The 19,650-nt window shown below is 42.5% G+C and overlaps 1 protein-coding gene across 4 annotated transcripts in view; it reads right to left on the bottom strand.

Moving 5' to 3' along the window:
* GSAP (gamma-secretase activating protein) overlaps positions 1-17,715 on the bottom strand; it is a 73,871-nt gene extending 56,156 nt beyond the window's left edge. For 2 of the 4 annotated variants that reach the window (XM_079786313.1, XM_079786314.1), the window contains exons 1-5: positions 17,298-17,715; positions 7,911-7,987; positions 6,216-6,272; positions 4,163-4,232; positions 3,795-3,848 (exon numbers count right to left, since the gene is read on the bottom strand). In XM_079786313.1, the coding sequence (XP_079642439.1) occupies positions 3,795-3,848; positions 4,163-4,232; positions 6,216-6,272; positions 7,911-7,987; positions 17,298-17,406 (367 nt within the window). In that variant the 5' untranslated portion in view covers positions 17,407-17,715. Of the gene's footprint in view, positions 1-3,794; positions 3,849-4,162; positions 4,233-6,215; positions 6,273-7,910; positions 7,988-16,690; positions 16,976-17,297 lie in introns of those variants that run through there. The other 2 variants (XM_079786315.1, XM_079786316.1) reach the window with 2 other exon arrangements.
* Positions 17,716-19,650: the final 1,935 nt, after the last annotated feature.

Raw genomic sequence — 19,650 nt, 5'->3', positions numbered from 1 at the left:
AGATACTTGTGATGAAAACAGAATAGAAATGTTCTGTGAAATGTGAGAATGAAGACAATTATAATTGAAAAGTAAAAAAAAAATTTTTTAATGTGAACATTAGAAGAAAAAGCAATTTTCCTTATTGAAATAGGAATTTTTAGGGGTGAAATAGGCAGGTTTAGGGAATTTTTATAATTAAGGGGGTCCATGGAAGAAAAAAAAGGCTACAGAGCTACAAAGGTTACATTTCCATAAGACAAGGGAATTGGGAGAGGCAGCAGTTACATTTTCATAAGACAAGGAAGTTGGAAGCAACAGAAGTTACATTTCCATAAGATTGGGGAACTGGGAGTAGCCAAAGGTCTATATTTACAAAATAAAGAAGAAGGGCCTCACACGTCCCATGTGAGGTTTGACCTTTGAGCTCAGGAGTTGCTATAGTGACCAAATCAAAGGGGAATAGTGGCCAATCAGAGGGGATATTGAGACACAAAAACTGCAGCCTTTATAAACTGGGGGAAAAGGAACTCGGTGGGACTCTTTCCCGCTCCCCACATGGGAGTCTGTACTTGTTCTTCAATAAATTTCCACCTTTACTATACCATCTTCCATCAGTGGTTTCATTCTTTGACTCCGATGGACAAAGAATCTGGGGAAGCCATTCTGCCCAGGGGAAAACCACATGTTCCAGTCCAAAATTCCCGTATTGTTATTATTTTACTAGAGGCCTGTTGCATGAAAATCTGTGCACTCGGGGGGGTCCCTCAGCCCACCTGCACCCTCTCGCAGCCCGGGAGCCCTCAGGGGATGTCCATCTGCCAGCTTAGGCCTGCTCTGACTGCGCTGCTGAGGAGGCAGGAGAGGCTCCTGCCATCGCCGCTGCGCTCGCAGCCATCAGCCTGGCTTGTGGCTGAGCAGAGCTTCCCCTGTGGGAGCGCACTGACCACCAGGGGGCAGCTCCTACATTGAACATCTGCCTCCTGGTGGTCAGTGCGCGTCATAGCGACTGGTCATTCTGCCGTTGAGGTCAATTTGCATATTACCCTTTTATTATATAGGATGTTCTTTTAATTTGGTATAACTACATTAACATATTAAGTAGTACAGCTGGCATCTGACTATTTTATTTCTTGCCCTAAAAGCTTATATATTTTTATTGGGCGGGGGGAAAGCTTTTGGGGGGCAGGCAGGGGTATCTTCTCAGTGGAAAAAAGGAATCACTTTATGTTTGCCCTTTTTGGCAGTGAATTGTACCCAAATGAGATAACCAGCTATTAACTAAATTAACTTGCCTGAAAAGTGGGAGGATTTTCAAGGACAGAAGCCATTTTCCTATATTAATATTTCCCTTCTTTACAGCAGCAGAGAGATACCTAACTAATAAAATTAGCATAATGATAAGAATAATTGTGCCAAAGGGAATTTCTCTCAATAACATATCATGTGTTTTCACAGTGTACCAGGAAGCACTCTGAATTAAGATTCTGGAGACATCAGTTCGTGTAAGCTCTGCCACTAACCTAATATATACTTGTCAGCAAGTCACAAAGATTTCTAGGCGTCCCTACCTTATTATTTAAAAAATTAAATGAAGAACTACAGAACCAGATTATTTCTATAATACTTTCAACCATAAAAATCCCATGGTTCCATGCAATGTCTAAAATTGTCTTAAGAATGTAGAGAATCCAGCTATCAGTGGAGACTGGGAGCGCATCGCTGAAGGGAAAGACAGGGCCACAGGATATGGGCATACAGGAAGTAGAAACAGCAGAATCAAAAGCTGCAATAGGGATAAACTTCGAGGGCATTATGCTAAGTAAAAAGTCAGACAGTCCTGGCCAGTTTTTCTCAGTGTTAGAGCTCAGCCACAGATGGAAGGTTTGTAGGTTCCATTCCCAGTCAAGGGCACATACCTGGGTTTTGGGTTTGTTCCTAGCTCCAGTTGGGGTGCATGCAGGAGGCAACCAATCGATGTGTCTCTCTCTCATCAATGTTTCTCTCTCTCTCTCTCTCTCTCTCTCTCTCTCTCTCTCTCTCTCTCTCCCTCTCTCTCCCCCTCTTTCTTCCCCCTCCTCCTCCCTTACTTCCACTCTCTCTAAAAATCAATGGAAAAAATATTCTCACAAAATAGAAAATAACTAGGAGGTGCAGGGACCTAATCCAGCCTTGTGACTGGGAAGAATACAAGCAACTGGGCCTGTCTCTCCTTGGTAAAGGGATGTATTAGCCCAGGAAATCAGGGTCAATAGTTAACCAGATTTTGTTCATACCCTTGTTTTAAAGGTCAGGACACCAATATCTTAGATCCTATTTCACTTAAGCTCATCCAGTTCCATTACCTCTGAAGCGAGCATTGCACCTGATTCTAAGAAGAGCAGAGAATGCTAAGAGCAGGACAGGGCACAGGAGAGGGAAGAGGACTGCCGTGGTTCTCAGTGTAACATGGCAGGAGGGAAGGTTGGGTGAGTAATATACATGAGATTTCAGAAATTGCATCCTGCTCACCAACATCTCCCAGAAACTCTTCTGCTGAGGTCCCTGAGACGGTCCTACCCAGACTTGACTCTCTCTAAGCTCGCTCTGTGGGAGCCCAGGAGTGCCTCATAAGCCTCCTGTGGAAAGTATGGAAAAGGGTTTTTCCATCATATGCAACTGCAGGTGAATACCTCCGAGTGGGAACTATGCTAACAAAAGAAGGAGTTTAAGTGCCAAATAGACAGAACAAATGGAACAAACATACTGCAGGATTGGAATAGCAAAAGATCGAAATGAGATCCACTAGGCCAGAGGTTGAAAAACGGGAGTCCACAGGCTAGATTCAGCCACAGGTAGTTATCATTGTCCAAGGAGAATTTTTAAAAAATATTTGAGCCAACTTTTAAAAATAAAAGTTTTGCATCAATGTCCTTACTTCTCTTTTTTAAAAAGAAAATCCTCACCTGAGGATATGTTTTAATTGACTTTTAGAGAGAAAGGAAGGAAGAGAGAGAGAGAAACATCAATCGGTTGCCTCCACACATGCCCCAACCAGGGATCGAACCCAAAACCCAGGTATGTGCCCTGACCAGGAATCGAACCCACAACCTTTTGGTGTATGGGACGATGCTTCAAACAACTGAGCCACCCAGCCAGGACCATACTTCTCTTGATAAACTGAAAAGCTGATCCCACCCGGGCTTCCTTCAAAGATGGGGCACATGCTCAATGGGCATCCCTATAACTCACCTTCAGGGCAATTGCCACACCTCTTTGCAAACCACTGTATCCCTAGCAGAATGCATAGTGCCTGACCCACTGCAGGCATTCAATATTTATTGGGTTCTGAGCAGAGAGATGGATATTATAAAATGTTAAAAGGATGGGAGGGAGGCATCACAGAGATAATAAACTATGAAGTAGGCCTTGGCAAATAAGTAGAATTGATTTTATATTTAGAATTGATGGACTACTCATATTGCATTATGTATTGGTCAATAGTTAACCAGATATTCTTTAAAAATGGTATTGTTAAAGAAATACCAAACTTTTACCAATCCTTTACATCAGCTTCTGACCATGGGGTTCTAGTATGTTCTCAATGTTTACTTTGCAGGTGCTAATTGCCTTTTTATACTTCTGCCATTCACTGTTATAATATTTTCTGTACTTACTTGTTAACTTGAAAAAAATTTAAACTCTTTTACATGCTTGACATGACCTTTACCTTTTCATTCTGAGATAAAGCTACTTATAAAGATGCCTGAAATTTGACTAAGTCATTCAATAAATCTTCATCTATCAGTAAGCACTAAAAAGTATAATTTCATTACCTGGTTGAAGCTCATTCTTTCTTCCTTCTTTAGTAGATTGAACTAAACTTGCAGCTAATGGAAAAAGAAAAATAAGTCATTAGCAAATGATTCATGCAGTGGCTTGTTAAAGTTTACTATTTGCTATGTGAATTAAGTGAGGGCTCAAAGCATCTGTCAGGGATGATTAAGGAGGAATACCAAGTAATCTTTTTTTGTAGGTAGACTCAATAGATTCTTTATTTCACATCTAATCCACTAAGAGCTTCTCTTCACAGAAAATCATTATAATACACTAATCAAATATTGTAAACATTCAATACTTTGAAACTAAAAAAAAAAAATGTAATTTAGTTTTTGACACATAGCATTAAAAGAGTTCAACTTACCAAGCAAAGTTCTCTCACTGTTGACAGAGCAACTGACAACTTGCAAGTCTTTCTCGAACGTATAGAGATGCTATTAAAATAAAGCGGTTTTTAATTGGGGGTTTCATATACAGATTCCCATTTAGCTGTCTACCAAGTATCATTGTGGCAAACGTTTTACTAAAGAACCCTCAATGAGCCAGTTTACTCATACTGAGGAATTTCTGATTATTTTTTAAGAAAAAAAAAAGTGTGCCATTGCGGGCCATGTTTGGCACTGAAACTTAGCAGTTAGGAGCACAGACCTTGGAGCCAAACTAGACCCAGGTTTTAATCCTGGCTCTGCCACTTGCTAGCTGTGTGGCTTTGGACAAGTTACTCAACCTTCCTATCCGCCCATCAGTAAAATAGGAATCATAATACCTATCTTAATTAAATTGTTAGAAGGATCAAGGGAGATAATCCATATGAAGCACTTAATACAATGTTTGCCATACATAAGCACTCAAATGTTAGTTATTAAAGTTATTGAGGCAAGTAAAGTTTTAATCAAATCATATAACATGACATAACTAGCCATGTCTAAGAGACTGTCACAAGTACATCTCTTATAGGACTCTTGTATTTAGTGCATTGACAAAGTAATCTACCTTTATTTAATCTTTATTTTTATTGTCTTGCTGCTGTTTGAAATTTTGCAAACATCTGTTCCATTTCCTTGAATATTAAAGAAAATGAAAATGGTCCCTCAGAAGGAGGATGTGAGGCACAGAATGAGGAACTGGAGACAATTACTTATTTTGGGCAAACTTATAAAGTACACTCAGAGGATAAAGAAGATAAAAAGTCTTAGATGTCAGGAGAATGGGTTAAAGAAACAATAAATAGTAGAAGTATTAAGAAGGTAATTAGTACCTGCAGGCAAAAAAATCCCTGAGAACACACTAGAATCCTATGGCCAGAAGTTGGTAAAAAAAAAAAAAAAAAAAATTGGGGGAAGTCAGAACACACTAAATTACAGAAAATGAACTTTGAATAAGAACTAATAAGAAGGCTCTGAATTCATGTGAGAATGTTTGGCTTCCTTTGACTCTTGCTCTAATTGAGGAATTCTAATTTGCAAATAAGAAGAATCATGGATGTATACACTTAATGTTTAGTGTTTTATCCTTTTAATTATAAAATAGCATGAGCATAATCTCCATGTTTAAAGCATGCAAACACTACCAAATAAAAAGTCAAAGCTCTCCATTATGCTCACTCAATCCTAACTCTCTTCTGAAATGAAACATGATAGTAATTTGCTCTTTAGCCTTCTGGAGTTTTTAAAATGAGTTTTTAACATATATCTTTGCACATGTGTAGCGTAGTTTTCTTGCAATTTCTTAAAACGTAAGTGGAATGTATTACCCTGGCAACTTGTTTTGTTCATGTAGCAATGTTTTGGGGAAGCTTTTGTGCCAGTGTACATTTTTAGACTTCTTAATTCCTTAACAGTTGTAAATTGTTTTTATATAGGCAAAAAATGACTTCCTCCCATTTGCCCCCAAAATTAGACAAGCCTATCACATTATCTAATGCCTTATGTGGGTGGCTTGGGGAAAATTTGAGAAAAGCAGACTAGGTTCTATACCTGGATCTTTGAAAAGAGAGATAAGTGAAGGTTAAGCAGAAGCAGAACTCAGAGCTAGAGGTCATTGTGAGATCCTGAGCTTTTAAGGGCACACAAATCTGGGAGAGGGCACTGGACTCCCTACATTCCTACAGAATATCGGATAATTGGCTTGAGCCAATTTAGCTTAAATCTCAAAGGACTAAGAGACTTCAGCTGATGTTTTGGTCCAAAAGACTTTGTACTGAGAGAGAGAGAGAGAGAGAGAGAGAGAAAGAGAGAGAGAGAGAATGTTGCTAAGAAAGGGTAAAAGGGAGAAGAGAAGAAAGGCAAATAAATAAAAACTAAAATTTTAGAAAATAAAATGAGAATGTGAATCTAGAAAAAGGAGACAGAAAGAAGGAAAACTCTAAAAGCAGTAAAGTAACCAATGAGTAATTCATAATCAATGGTGATTTTTACCTCATTTTGTCTGGTTTGGCAATCATATAATCCAAAGACGACATTTCCCTTATCATCCTAAAAAAATGTAACTAGGTGTTTAGTAAATGTCATTGTTTAGAAAGTTAGGATGTTACAAGTTTTAAAACAAACCTGCAATAAGGCAATCAACATTGGCAACTAGCACGGAACCTATTTCAGCTCCTCGTCTGGGCTCAAAGGGTAAAACTGATTGAGAGTGTACAGCTCAGTGTGTTTGGGGCATACTGTCTAGTAGGATTGAGCATGGTGAAGGGCTGAATCTCTTTGTACTTCTATTTATTTAAGAGAATATATGTAATGAATATTGGGAGTTGCTATATCAAGGCTATGATATTCTTATATGGAAAATATTTTAATTATACGGTTTCTTAAATGCAGCATACTTACAGATACAACTTAAAATAGTAACTTTTTAAGCAAAAAAAAATGTACAGTGATACAACTGTGCAAAGCAACTGGCCACTGAAATTATTCTTTCATGTTTCTCTACTATAATAAAGTTAAATATTCTTTCCTTAGCCTAGCTGGGGGCTAGCTCAGTGGTTAAATGTCAACCCAGGAACCAAGAGGTCACAGGTTCGATTCCCAGTCAGGGCACATGCCTGGGTTGTGGGCTAGATCCCCAGTGTGGGGCATGCAGGAGGCAGCCAATCAATGATTCTCTCAGCATTGATGTTTCTATCTCTCTCACTTTCTTCCTTCCTCTCTGAAATCAATAAAAATATATTTTTTAAAAAATTTTTTTCTTTCCTTAGAACGCTTAACTTTGAAAATGCATTGTTGCCCAGCTGAAGTGGTTCAGTTGGTTGAGCAATGTCCTATACACCAAAAGTGTCCTATACACCAAAAGGTTGCCTGTTTGATTCCCGGTCAGGGCACAGGTTCAATCCCTGGTTGGGACATGTATAGAAGTCAACCGATGGATGTTTCTCTCCACCCTCCTCTCTTTTTCTCTCTCTATCCCTTACTCTCTCTAAGTATGTCCTCAAGTGAGGATTTAAAAAAAGAAAGACAGCCCTAACCTCAGTGGATAGAGCACTGGCCTGCGGACTCAAGGGTCCCAAGTTCGATTCTGGTTAAGGGCATGTAACTTGCTTGTGGGCACATACCCAGTAGGGGGTGTGCAGGAGGCAGCTAATAGATGTTTTTCTCTCATCGATGTTTCTAACTCTCTGTCCCTCTCCCTTCCTCTCTGTAAAAAATCAATAAAATATATATTTTTTTAAAAAGACAGAAAATACATTGTTAAATAATAATGCCTCAAAAGTCTGAGCATATCTAAGTCTGAACAGATGATGTAGAATAATCATATTTTATATCTCCTCAAAGATAAAAATTTAACATATTAATTGGGTTTAAACATTTTCTACTGGGCACTTTTTCTCTAGAAAGTGGAACTTTTCATTTATTTAAAAAAAAACTGAGTACTATATCAGACATTACGCACAGTTTTATTTTATTTAAAAAAGAGAAGACTGAATTTAAATCACCCAATTGAATCTCCAAAAATAAAAGAAGTGATATATTAAAGATTAAATGTCAATAAGAAATATTTGTTACCCCTCAATAAAATAGAGCATAAAATTTTAAAAAGAGAGTACAAATGGTTAATATAATACTAAATTTTATGCTATGTATATTTTATCACAATGAAAAAGAGAGATAGAGACATACCTTATAGGTATAGATTATATTTCCATTTCTTTCAACATTTAATACACGTAAGCTCTCATAATTATTTTCTAAAACACCTGAAAGATAATAATAAGTTAATACTTAGCAGGAGATCTTTAAGAACATATCTAACAAATCTATACTAATAAAAGGGTAATATGCTAATTAGACCAGATTGATCGGATGTTTTCCGAACGTCCAACATCCTCCCGGACAAAGCCACGGTAGTGGGGGCCAAGGCAGAGGAGGTTAGGGGCCATAAGGCAGGGGAGAGGAGTTAGGGGTGAGATCAGGCTGGCAGGGGAACAAAGAAAGACCCCAATAGCTGCAGCATTATTGAGAAAGAAGAACGAAGTAGGAGGGATCACAATACCAGATATCAAATTACACTGCAAATTCATTGTAATCAAAACTGCCTGGTACTGAAGCAAGAACAGGCTGATACTGAAGCAATGGAACAGAACAGAGAGGCCAGAAACTGACCCAGGCCATTATGCTATTCTTTTATTAGTTACCCTAAAGGAGATAACATGAACCCTTAACTTATTATGCTTTAATATTATGTGGTGCCATGAAATTTGAATAATTGAAACTTTCACACACTGCTAATGGGACTATAAATTGGAAAACTGGCAATACACACTGAAATTGAACATAGATGGCTCAGCAACTGCAATTGTACATATATCCCAACAGAAATATATGCTTATTTTGGAAAATAACACATCCTATGGATAGCCAAACAATGGAATATTATGCAACAATAAGAATTAATTTGCTGTAACATACAACATAAATAACTGAGCAAAAGAAGCCCAGATCCTATCCTTTCCCAAAAAATATAATAAACTGTATGATTTAATTTATACAAGTTTCAAAAAAAAAGGCAAGATGACTCTATGGTGCTAGATGAGTGATCGCGTAAAAGGAGCATGAGTGGGACCTTGGGAGTTTATTAGTGTTCGCTTTCCTGCTCGGAGTGCTAGGTGCATGGGTGTTTCACTTACGATCTGTGTACTTTTCTGTTTGAAAGCCATATTTTAATGAAGAATATAAAGATTCTTAACACAATACATTTAACATGTACATTAACCGAGTACCATGTTTCTTCTAAAATTTTAGGTTATTCCTTCCAACTCTAAAGTTAGAGGACTTAAACACTGGTAGATACAACATAGATAATTATCATTATTGATTAAGGAGAAATATCTATTTCCCCAATTTCCTCAAAATTAATTGCTTTAACTTGACTCATTTTCCTCACACATGAATAGTATTTTAGATGCTAAATATTATGTTATGAAAAGTTCCAATATTTAGACAAAACATATGCAAAATACCCTATAACTCATAGCAAATTTCAGTTTGTATTTCTGGTCAAAAAGGAAAAAGTAAGGTTAAAAAAATAATGATAATTGGTGAGCTGGACCCCTGCACCAGATCTGGAGGTAGGCAACATTTAGAGAGACAAAGCTAGGTTTCATTGAGAATTTAGGATTCTACTGAGAACTCCCTTCCCTCCTGACAGGAAGAAGTTGCATGGATCTTCTGGGGGCAGGACAAAGAAAGGGAAGAAGTGTTTTTTTATATATGCTACACATACTTTTGAATGTATATTGGGCTGTCAGACACATTTCCCACTAATTAAAAAAATAAGCTTCCTGCCCTGGCTGGGTTGCTAAGTGGTTAGAGCATCCGCCCGTGGACCACAGGGTCACAGATTGGATTCCGGGTCAAGGGCACATACCATAGTTGCAGGTTCAATCCCCCGTGACCCGACCAGGGCCACAAGGGAGAGGCCACCAATCCATGTGTCTCTTTCACATTGATGTTTCTCTCTCTCTCTCTCTCTCTCTCTCTCTCTCTCTCTCTCTCTCTCTCTTCTCTCTCTCTCTCTCTCTCCCTACCCCGCTCCTCCCTCCCTTCCACTCTCTCTAAAAATCAATGGGAAAAATATCCTGGGGTGAGGATTAGAAAAAAAAATAAGCATAATCACTTGGTCTCTTGGAAGAATAACATGATTCAATCAGATTGCTACTCAATAGCACTTCACAATTTTCGGAGTTCTTATTTCTATTTCATCCACACTATGCAAGGTATTATAGGTCCATTGTAATGATAAAACAATTGAGTTTAAACAAGGTTAACATACTTGGCCAGTATCATACATGGAAAAAAGTGGCACAGACTAAACTCAAACCTTAGAAAATGGTAAAGAGAATGAATTAAGTTTCCTGTTCCACGCTTACAATGGGAAAATGGATAATTACTGAAAAACCCTTTTACAGTAGATTTTGTAGACATCTAAAGGAGAATTTCAGTGAGTTTCTTTTCACGCTGCACATGACTCAAAACTTCTGGAATGCAATGTCTCAATACTTTGAGAAGTGTTTTTTTTTTTCTTTCAAGATTTTAAAGATAATGAGAGACTTTTTCCAAAGTACACTTAAAAGGTTTCAGCTAAGATAAGAAACTCCTTGACAAGAAATCTTGCTAAGAAAATCCAATTTACTTGCAAAAGCACATCTACTTTCAAATCACTAAAAAATTAAGAGAAAAATATTCTCCAAAAAGTACAGATCACAACAAATGGTATATGCTTATTCCTTTAAACCACTAGTTCTCAACTCTGGCTGTGCACTAGAATCATCATGAGAGCTTTTAAAACAACATTAATCCCCAAGCTCTACTCCAAAATCCTCTGATTTTATTGGGCTGGTGAGGGGCCTCGTCTCTTGTGTATGTGTTTTTAAGTTCCCCAGGTGATTCTAAAGTGCATCCAGAGTTGAGAACCACTAAACTACATACAGGGTGTCCCCCAAAAAATGTATTCACACTTGGAATAATTATAAAGGCAATGTTTATTAAAATACATTTCATTTTCAAAATGTAATAGAATCAGCTATTAAAGTATACATTTTGGGGGGCACCCTGTATCCTATCTAATAAAAGAGTAATATGCAAAATAACCACCACTCCGCTACACCCACCAGCCACGCCCACCAGCCAATCAGGAGCGAGTATGCAAATTAACCCAACCAAAATGGTTGCGGCCACGGAGCGAGCAGGAGGTTTGGGTTTCCCCGGCAATGGAGGAAGCCAAGCTTTTCGCACACCCTGGCCAGCCCAGGCCTCTGCTAAAGGCTACAAAGTTTCAATTATAGAAGATACATAAATTGCAAAAAAAATGTCTGCAGCCATGGAGCAAGCAGGAGGCTTGGCTCCTCTCAAGGCTATAAAGTTTCAATTACAGAAGATAAATAAATCCCAGATACCAGGGCCTCCACTTGGGTCACTGGGGGGCATGGCCGGCCTGCAAACCACCACAGGCCCCTGGTCCAGGCTGCCCCATGCCGCAAGGGAACCCCCACCCTGATCCCAGACACCCTTCAGGGCAAACCAGCTGGCCCCCACCTGTGCACCAGGCCTCTTTCCTATCTAATCCTATCTAATAAAAGAGTAATATGCAGATTGACCATCACCCAACACAAGATGGCTGCCCCCATGTGGTCAAAGATGGCTGCCCCCATGTGGACACAAGATGGCCACCACAAGATGGCCAGCAGGGGAGGGCAGTTGGGAGAAACCAGGCCTGTAAGGGAGGGCAGTTGTGGGCCATCAGGCCAGCAGGGGAGGGCAGTTGGGAGGGACCAGGCCTGCAAGGGAGGGCAGTTGGGGGCAATCAAGCCTGCAGGGGAGGGCAGTTAGGGTGACCAGGCTAGCAGAGGAGGGAAGTTGGGGGCGACCAGGCCTGCAGGGAAGGGCAGTTGGGGGGGACCCAAGCCTACAGGGGAGAGCAGTTGGGGGGGACCAGGCCTGCAGGGGAGGGCAGTTAGGGGTGACCAGGCCTGCAGGGGAGGGCAGTTAGGGGTGACCAGGCCTGCAGGGGAAGGTAGTTAGGGGCAAACAGGCTGGCAGGGGAGCATTTAAGCATCAATCAGGCTGGCAGGGGAGTGGTTAGGGGGTGATCAGGCTGGCAGGCAGAAATGGTTAGGGGCAATCAGGAAGGCAGGCAGGCAAGCAGTTGGGAGCCAGCAGTCCTGGATTGTGAGAGGGATGTCCGACTGCCCGTTTAGGCCCAATATCAGTAGGATCGGGCCTAAACGGGCAGTCGGACATTCCTCAAAGGGTCCCAGATTGGAGAGGGTTCAGGCTGGACTGAGGGACACTGCCCCGCCCCCCGCCCCCTGCACGAATTTCGTGCACCGGGCCTCTAGTTTATAATATACAGGAGTGGGCAAAAGTAGGTTTACACTTGTGAGTACATGAAATAGAGTTTATTCTTGTATTATTATTATTGTATTGTTTTCCATATGAACAACTGTAAATGTACTTTTGCCCACCCTTATATATTAAATAATATTCATTATATAGCATAACTAGGACCAGCTTATAATGTAACCATGTTAGACAGTTGAAAGAAATAATAAAAAGAATACCTTCAAGGGTCTGTTAGGTAGCAATAACTGCAGTTTAAATAATCCTGCAGTGATGTACAAGGTTCTCATCTCAAAAACATTTGAATTAGACAAACTGGGCATTGTGGAAATTCAGAGACCAATGTCTCAACACACACCATTAAGCCATCGGAGCCCTCCTTCCCTGGATTAGTTGCTCATGTTTTAGGTGCAGCCTTGTAAAAGAACCATGTAATAACCTCTTTGCTCATTCACCCTGGCTCTTCTCCCAGTCGTTCATCACCGGAAAGTCCAGAGGAGGAAGTTTAGCAATTTCAAATGAGGAAATGAGGTTTAACCTTACATGAATACTCAGTGCTCATGAAGAAAAAAAAATGTAGCATTTTGATAGCTAAGACACTTGCATAAGTAAACATACTAAAGAAAAAGAGAGTACCTAGATATTAAAAGTGTTGGCAAGTCATAACTCATGGAAAATTGAAGCTGGTTTGCTTAATTCACATAAATCCTCAGGCTCAACATGACCAGATATTATAATTCCTAAACTTATGAGGTAAACACCATTATATGATTTAAAAGTCATATTATGAATAAAATGAGACAAAGCAAGGATAGAGTTGATTGTTAAGAAGCAATAAAAAGATATGAAAATGAGAAAAGGAGACTAGGAAGGTAAAAGAAGGACAGTAAGAAGCCAGAAAAGGAGGCACATGTCTATGTGGAAACGTGATGTGTGACAGAAGTGGCTTTGCTGTCACTGAGAAATGGCAGGGCTATTTGGTTAGTGATTCTACAACAATTAGCTACTAACATGGAAAAACAATAAAACTGGATTTCTACATCATAAATTTCCATATGGATTAAAACAAAATATGAAGAGAAAAGCTCTAATAGAAGTTAATGTAAAAATGTCTTCATGCCTACTGAATAGGGGAGGATTTCTTGATTTCTTTTAAAGATTCCCAAAAAGCATAAACCACAAAGGAAAAGACTCATAAATTCAACTCAGAAATTAATTGTTTATCAAAGGCACCATCATGAACTTAAAAAAAAAAAGTAACATTGAGAGAAAATATTTGCATCATACATGATGAATAAAAGACTAGAATCCAGAATACATTTTTTAAAAACCCTTAAAAATATGAAGAAAAACACTGCACAATAAGAAAGTGGACATAAGAATGACAGACATCTCATGGAAGGGGAAACTCAAATGGCCAATAAATATACAGATACTTAACCTCAGACAACAATTAAATAATATGTAGACCCACCCATTTGACCAAAAAAAAGCTGAAATATGGAAATATTAAGAACTTGTGAGGATATAGAATACCAAAAACATTTCTATAGTACAAATGGGGTTATTAATAAGTTCAACTACTTTGGAAAGTAATTTGGCACTATCCAGGAAGACTAAAGATGTGCAGAGCCTATGACTCAGCAACTCCACTGTTAGACATCCAGCCTAGAGAAACTTGCATACTGAGCACCAGGCAGCATCCACAAGGTTAGTAAAAGCACTCACTGTGGCAGCATATCCCAGAAACCTCCCAGATGTCACCGACAAGAAAAAGGGTAAGTGCAGATGGGTTCTCGAGGAAGCACTCTGAGACAGTTTAGTATCCGGGAAGTTCATTACGGAGTGCTCAGTAAAGTGGGATTAACGTGGTCGGCAAACTGCGGCTCGTGAGCCACCTGCAGCTCTTTGGCCCCTTGAGTGTGGCTCTTCCACAAAATACCACGGCCTGGGCGAGTCTATTTTGAAGAAGTGGCGTTAGAAGAAGTTTAAGTTTAAAAAATTTGGCTCTCAAAAGAAATTCCAACCGTTGTACTGTTGATATTTGGCTCTGTTGACTAATGAGTTTGCCGACCACTGGATTAAAGCATTCAGGAGGAAGGAGAAGTCAAGATGCAATGGAGGCACACTAGCTTTAGGCGACCTCAGGATCCTCCACCGGGGAACCTGTAGAACTGAAACGGATGGTCAAAGTTGTCCTATTTTAGGTCAAAATGGCCAGGCCTTTATACCCCACCTCAAACCCTAATTAGAAGGGGTCCACACCCAAAAGGCCAGTCAGCCCTCTGTCAGAGCAAGCCCTGAAGGTCTGACAGCTGACGACTATCTGCTGACCACACTCAGCACCTGGGACAAGTCCTTCCTTGAAAGGAGGATCTAAGCAGTATACTCCATGTTCCCATATTGTTGTATATTCACACAATGAAATACTATATAGCAGTGAACATTAATGACCTAAAGCTACAGCAGTCAACATGGGTAAACCTCACAATACTGAGAAGAAAAAGCAAAAAATAATACATATTGTATGCTTTCATTTATTTAAAATTCACAGACAAGCAAAATGAAATTATATTTTCCTTAGGGAAAATTACATATGGGTTAAAACTATAAATAAGCTCAAAGGGATGTTAAAATATAAACGTTTAAATGGTCATTACCTCTGGGAGATGAGGGTTAGAGAGAGAAAGGAGCAGATAGGAGACACAAGAGCCTCTCAAAGTCTTGATATTTTTCTGTTTTTAAGGTGGACGTATGGTTTTGTTTTGTTATTGTTACTACTTATAGCTTACGTGTATTAAAATGTTCCTTTGGATAATTGTTTTAATTTTTAAAAGAACAAATATTTCCTTTATTTATTTCAGGAGAACCCATTTTCCCAAAGTTCAACCCAGAACCAGGAGATGCAGTAACCAAATCTGGTCTCCTTACTCCTCGACTCCTGATTGATTAAAAGAGGGAATTTCCATGGTTAACCCTGGCTGTTTTGCCAGGAATATGTCATACTTCACCAGTGCTACCAAGCACCACTATGAAATCTTCAATTGTATTTGTTGATTAGAAATCTTAAGGCTTCAAATTTAGAGAGCAAGTGCGCAGGCAGGAGACATTACAATGGTATAATTATTCACAATTTACATTTGAAAAGCTGAGACTTTGAAAGGAAAGTAATTTGCACAATGTGTGAAGTAATAGCTGTGCTAGAAATAAAATGGAATCCCAGACTCTCCTGCCAGTGCTACAAATTACAGCAGACAAGAAATTAACTTGGGGGGGGGGAAGGGGGGTTGAGCTACCACCCACTGGTAATTATCAGTAGTAACCATTTCTGTCAGTTTAACACTAATATCTCGCTAAGGTGCTCTGCAACAGCAAAAAATTACCAATGTTTTTTTAAAACTGGTATTTTTAGTAAGTTTACTTTCTGAGGACCCAGCTTTCTGTTGTTTAGTGGAATGTCAATACACAAATTTCTATTTCTTCACAGATGAGTACGAGACACAAGGAAGCCAACATCTAACTGGCTCACACAGAGATTTTCAATCACAACACACATTACGGAAACAGATGCCTGTGGCATTTCACACTTCATCTAACTTCTCCTTTGCAGACATCTGCCATTTAGCTATGTAAGGTGGAGGTTCAGAGAAAGGACCACTTTGGGGGGCGGGGGGGGGGGCAGACTTGGAGCTGCCTACTGTGTTTTTAAAAGTTAAACCAACAAAGGCTCTTTAGATATTCAGGTGGCTTTTTAAAGTTTCCCCCAAAGTGAGAAGTTTTGCTAATAATGACACTAGTCATTAGTCAAACTCAAGCCTTGAGCTACAAAGACATGACTCCTTATTTGGAACTAACAGCCAGTAGGCCAAGACAAGGAACCCTGCAAATGTTCCACCGAGGCCTCGGGACAGTGTGAAGACATAAGGTAAGGATAGACTCCTCCCACCAGAATTGGGGAGAAAGGAGTTGTAAATATGGGTAATGTGAGAGTCCTTCCCCAAAAAAATGTCCTCCAGTATCTAAGAAAAAACAGGGGAGACGGAGAAACACGCACAAGGTGGGATCCAGGGGTCTCACTTCTTTGAAGCTGAATGTAAGCCCTGACGATGCACCATTGTATACACCATGCTACACACACACACACACACACACACACACACACACACCCCACCTGGGAAATCACAGAGTTCCCCTTTAAAGTTTTGATTGATCCATGCTGGGAAGGTTCAAACGTCACGTTTCACTCTCTGATCGAAATCAAAACAAAGGGTTTTTTGGTGAAGGAAGCCTCAACGGCCAGGGCTGTATTCCGATTCCCCCTGAGGAAGCTGCCAGGAGACCTAAGCCTCCACCCGAGCATCCATCCGCCTGTCTCGGGCCGCCCTGGCTGCAGGGGGCGGGCTTGGTGCTGCTTTGGAGAAGAGCGCGCTGTCAGTCCAGGCTCACGGCCTGGGGGCGGACCCCCGCCCTCTGGCACTTCACACCCAAAGCTGCACGACCCCTAAATCACAGTCGCTGCTCACACAGATGCAGGAGCGCGTCTCACACACGTGGGGACACACCGTGCGACTGCTCAGTATGTATCCAAGTTTCTGGGCGTGCGTGATTCTTTTCTTCCTCACAACGCAAGCACTTCCAGGAGCCTCCAGTCTGGCCAGAGCCCCGAGGTGATGAACCTTCCTCCCCGGGCAGGGGAGATGCGCACGGAGCGTAAGGAGCCACCCTGCCCCGCGCCCCGCAGCCCCGCAGCCTGGGGCCGGGGAGCGGAGACTCGCCCCGGCTCCTGCACGCCTGCCTTCCGCGGATGAGATGGGCCCTGCGGAGGGAACCCCCAGTGCCCCCCGCCCGGCTGCTGGAGGTGAATTACTGTGGGCAACGAGCTAGCCAGAGGCCGGAGGACTCGCTAGAAAAATAAATGCAGCCCAAGGCCGGCCCCTCCTCCCTTCTCCCAGGGGCCCGGGGTGAGGGGGGCACAGCCGGACTCCAACAAGGGACGCTCATGCCCTGGGCGCTAACCTTCCCAGGTTGGCAGGGGCCACGGGCTGCCCATCCCTTCCGGTCTGGTCGGGCCCCCCACGCCGCCTGGGAGCCCCCTAGGATGAACGGCTGGCTCCCCCCCTCGCCCGCCCGCACCGGCTCGCCGCCACCCCGGACGCGCGCCGCCAGCACCTGCGCCGCCGCCTCGGCCCCCGGCGCCCGCCGCCGCCGCCCGCTGCGCTCGCAGCCACGGAAGCACGTCCTTCCCGAGGTCGAAGTCGGTGACCAGACGGAGGGCCATGGCCCGGACACGGCCACGGGCCAGCTCTGGGGCCCCGCACCGCGGGCATTCCCGGCCCTGGATTCGCCACCCGGTCCCTCTCCCCGCGCGCCCGCCCCTCCTTCCTCTCCCCGCCTCCCTGGCCGGCAGCTTTCGGTTCTGCCGGGTCCCGGCTGAGAAGCCCGAGCACCGCCTCCTCCCGGCCCCGGCCGAGCGCCCGAGCTGCGCGCTGGACACGCTGGGCAGCGGGAAAGGGGACCGAGGCGCCGGGCCCAGGCTCACCGGCCGGGGAACCTCAAGGTGCACCCTCCGGGCCACGCACAGAAAGGGCTGAGGATCTGGGGGTTTTTAAGGGCTTTGGAGGAGATGTGGCTAAACCAATGGTTTACAAACTGTTGCACATCAGGTGTGGGCGCCAGGAATCTGCTTCTCTTTCCCTTTCGTTCTCTCTCTCTCTCTCTCTCTCTCTCTCTCTCTCTCTCTCAGAATCTCTCTCTCTCTCTCTCTCTCTCTCTCTCTCTCTCTCTCTCTCTCGGAATCTATTTCTCTCTCTCTCTCTCTCTCTCTCTCTTTCTCTCTCTCTCTCTCTCTCTCTCTCTCTCTCTCTCTCTCTCTCTCTCTCTCTCTCGGCCCCTGGTGATTCCACTTTGCAGTGAAGTTTGGAACCCGCTAGGCTAGAAGTGTTAGTAGCTGGGTCTCCTGAGAAGATTCACGTTCGGGGCAGGGGCAGAAGTGGGCCGCATTTGGGGCCGCTTGGACCCAGTTTCAGGGTAGTAATGTCTTGTGAGTAGTATGTAGATAGTAAGTAGCAGCAGGAATCGTGTGAATGCGATGCTTCAGTTTAAGAGAGATAATGGAGGCACCAGAAAGGGTGCGTCAGCTTAACATGGACAGGTCCTCTGTCTGTGTATGGGTTTCCCACCAGTGGCTTCCGTGGAGCTGAATTGTTCAGGATTCTCTCTGCAATTGGCCTTTCAAGAGGTGCTCTCATTCTTGTGGGGGCGCCTCCTCATCCCCAGCATCACAACTACATCCAGTGTTTTCTGAATCTCCTCACAGCTCTCTTTTCATTCCTGCCCACAGCACCCTAAGTTTCCTGCCAGCTCCAAACCCTCCTGAGCCAGGTTATTACTCACCCTAAAACAAAGCTGTCCTCACGTCCCTATACAGAGACCGTGAGTCGCAGCTGTCCACCGCAGAAGAAAGTGCCTGCGCTTTACTGAAACCTTCCAGCCTTTCACCCAGAACTTCAGCTCCAGGCTAACCTGACTTACAGAGCCCCTCTGATTGGTCCTCGGAGAGAAATCACCAGGCCCTTCCAACCTGGATCCACAAAGCCTTCCCAGCCCTGATCTCCTAGAGAGGTATTTCTAGTACACCACATATACGTCTTGAGACATGAAAATTGAATCTTGAGTCTTGGCACCCCTCTCTGCCCTATTGCCTCCTACCAGGGACTAACAGAGCCCCTTGAAGGTGCTCCACAGTTATTGAAGAATAAGTACAGCAATCGGAAGAAACCCTTTGTCACCTGTTCCTTAAAGCTAGGGTCTGAAAACTACCTGCATTGCGGTCACCTGGGGAGCTGTTTTATAATGCAGACTCCTGGGCTCACGTCTAGAACTGGGCAAGTTCCCAACATGTTCCTTTTTGCCAGAGCCTCAGCTGATTCTTCGGCTTGCTGTGGTTTAACCCTTTGCACTCGCTTGCTTTTTTCTCGATTCCTTTATTCTACTCGGGATTTAATTTTTTAAATACCCCAGATTTTACAAAGCGCGGCAGTAGAATAAAAAACTGGAGTTTCTTTTCATACAAACTTATTTATTTGGATTTTTTTTATATTTCAAATTATTGATACATTCAATACAATTCGACATACAAGCTGCTACCGATGCTAACCATGTCAGGTCACAATCGACATCCGAGTGCAAAAGGTTAAAAACTACTCTAAATAAAGGTTAAAGAGGGGTTTCAAGATGGTGATGGTATAAGTGGATCTTTTTTTGCACCTCCTCCAAAACTGGAAATAAAACTAAATTGGGGAACATTCACCCTGAATTACCAATTGAAGACTACTTGAAGAGACTTTTAACAAGGAAGAGCAGAAAACACCTCAAGGCTGGTAAGAAGGGTGGGGTTGCAAGAGCAGCCCAGAGCCCAGACTGGGCTCCCCATCAGCCCACATAGCCCTGAAAGCCAGCAGGGCTTCTATCCGCCAGGGAGCCTGCCAGATGCAAAGCCACTTTAAAAAACAAAACAACAACA

The sequence above is a fragment of the Cnephaeus nilssonii genome (assembly GCF_951640355.1).
Source record: "Cnephaeus nilssonii genome assembly, chromosome: 12".
Lineage (NCBI taxonomy): Eukaryota > Metazoa > Chordata > Mammalia > Chiroptera > Vespertilionidae > Cnephaeus > Cnephaeus nilssonii.
This window is presented reverse-complemented; position numbering and strand designations above follow the sequence as displayed.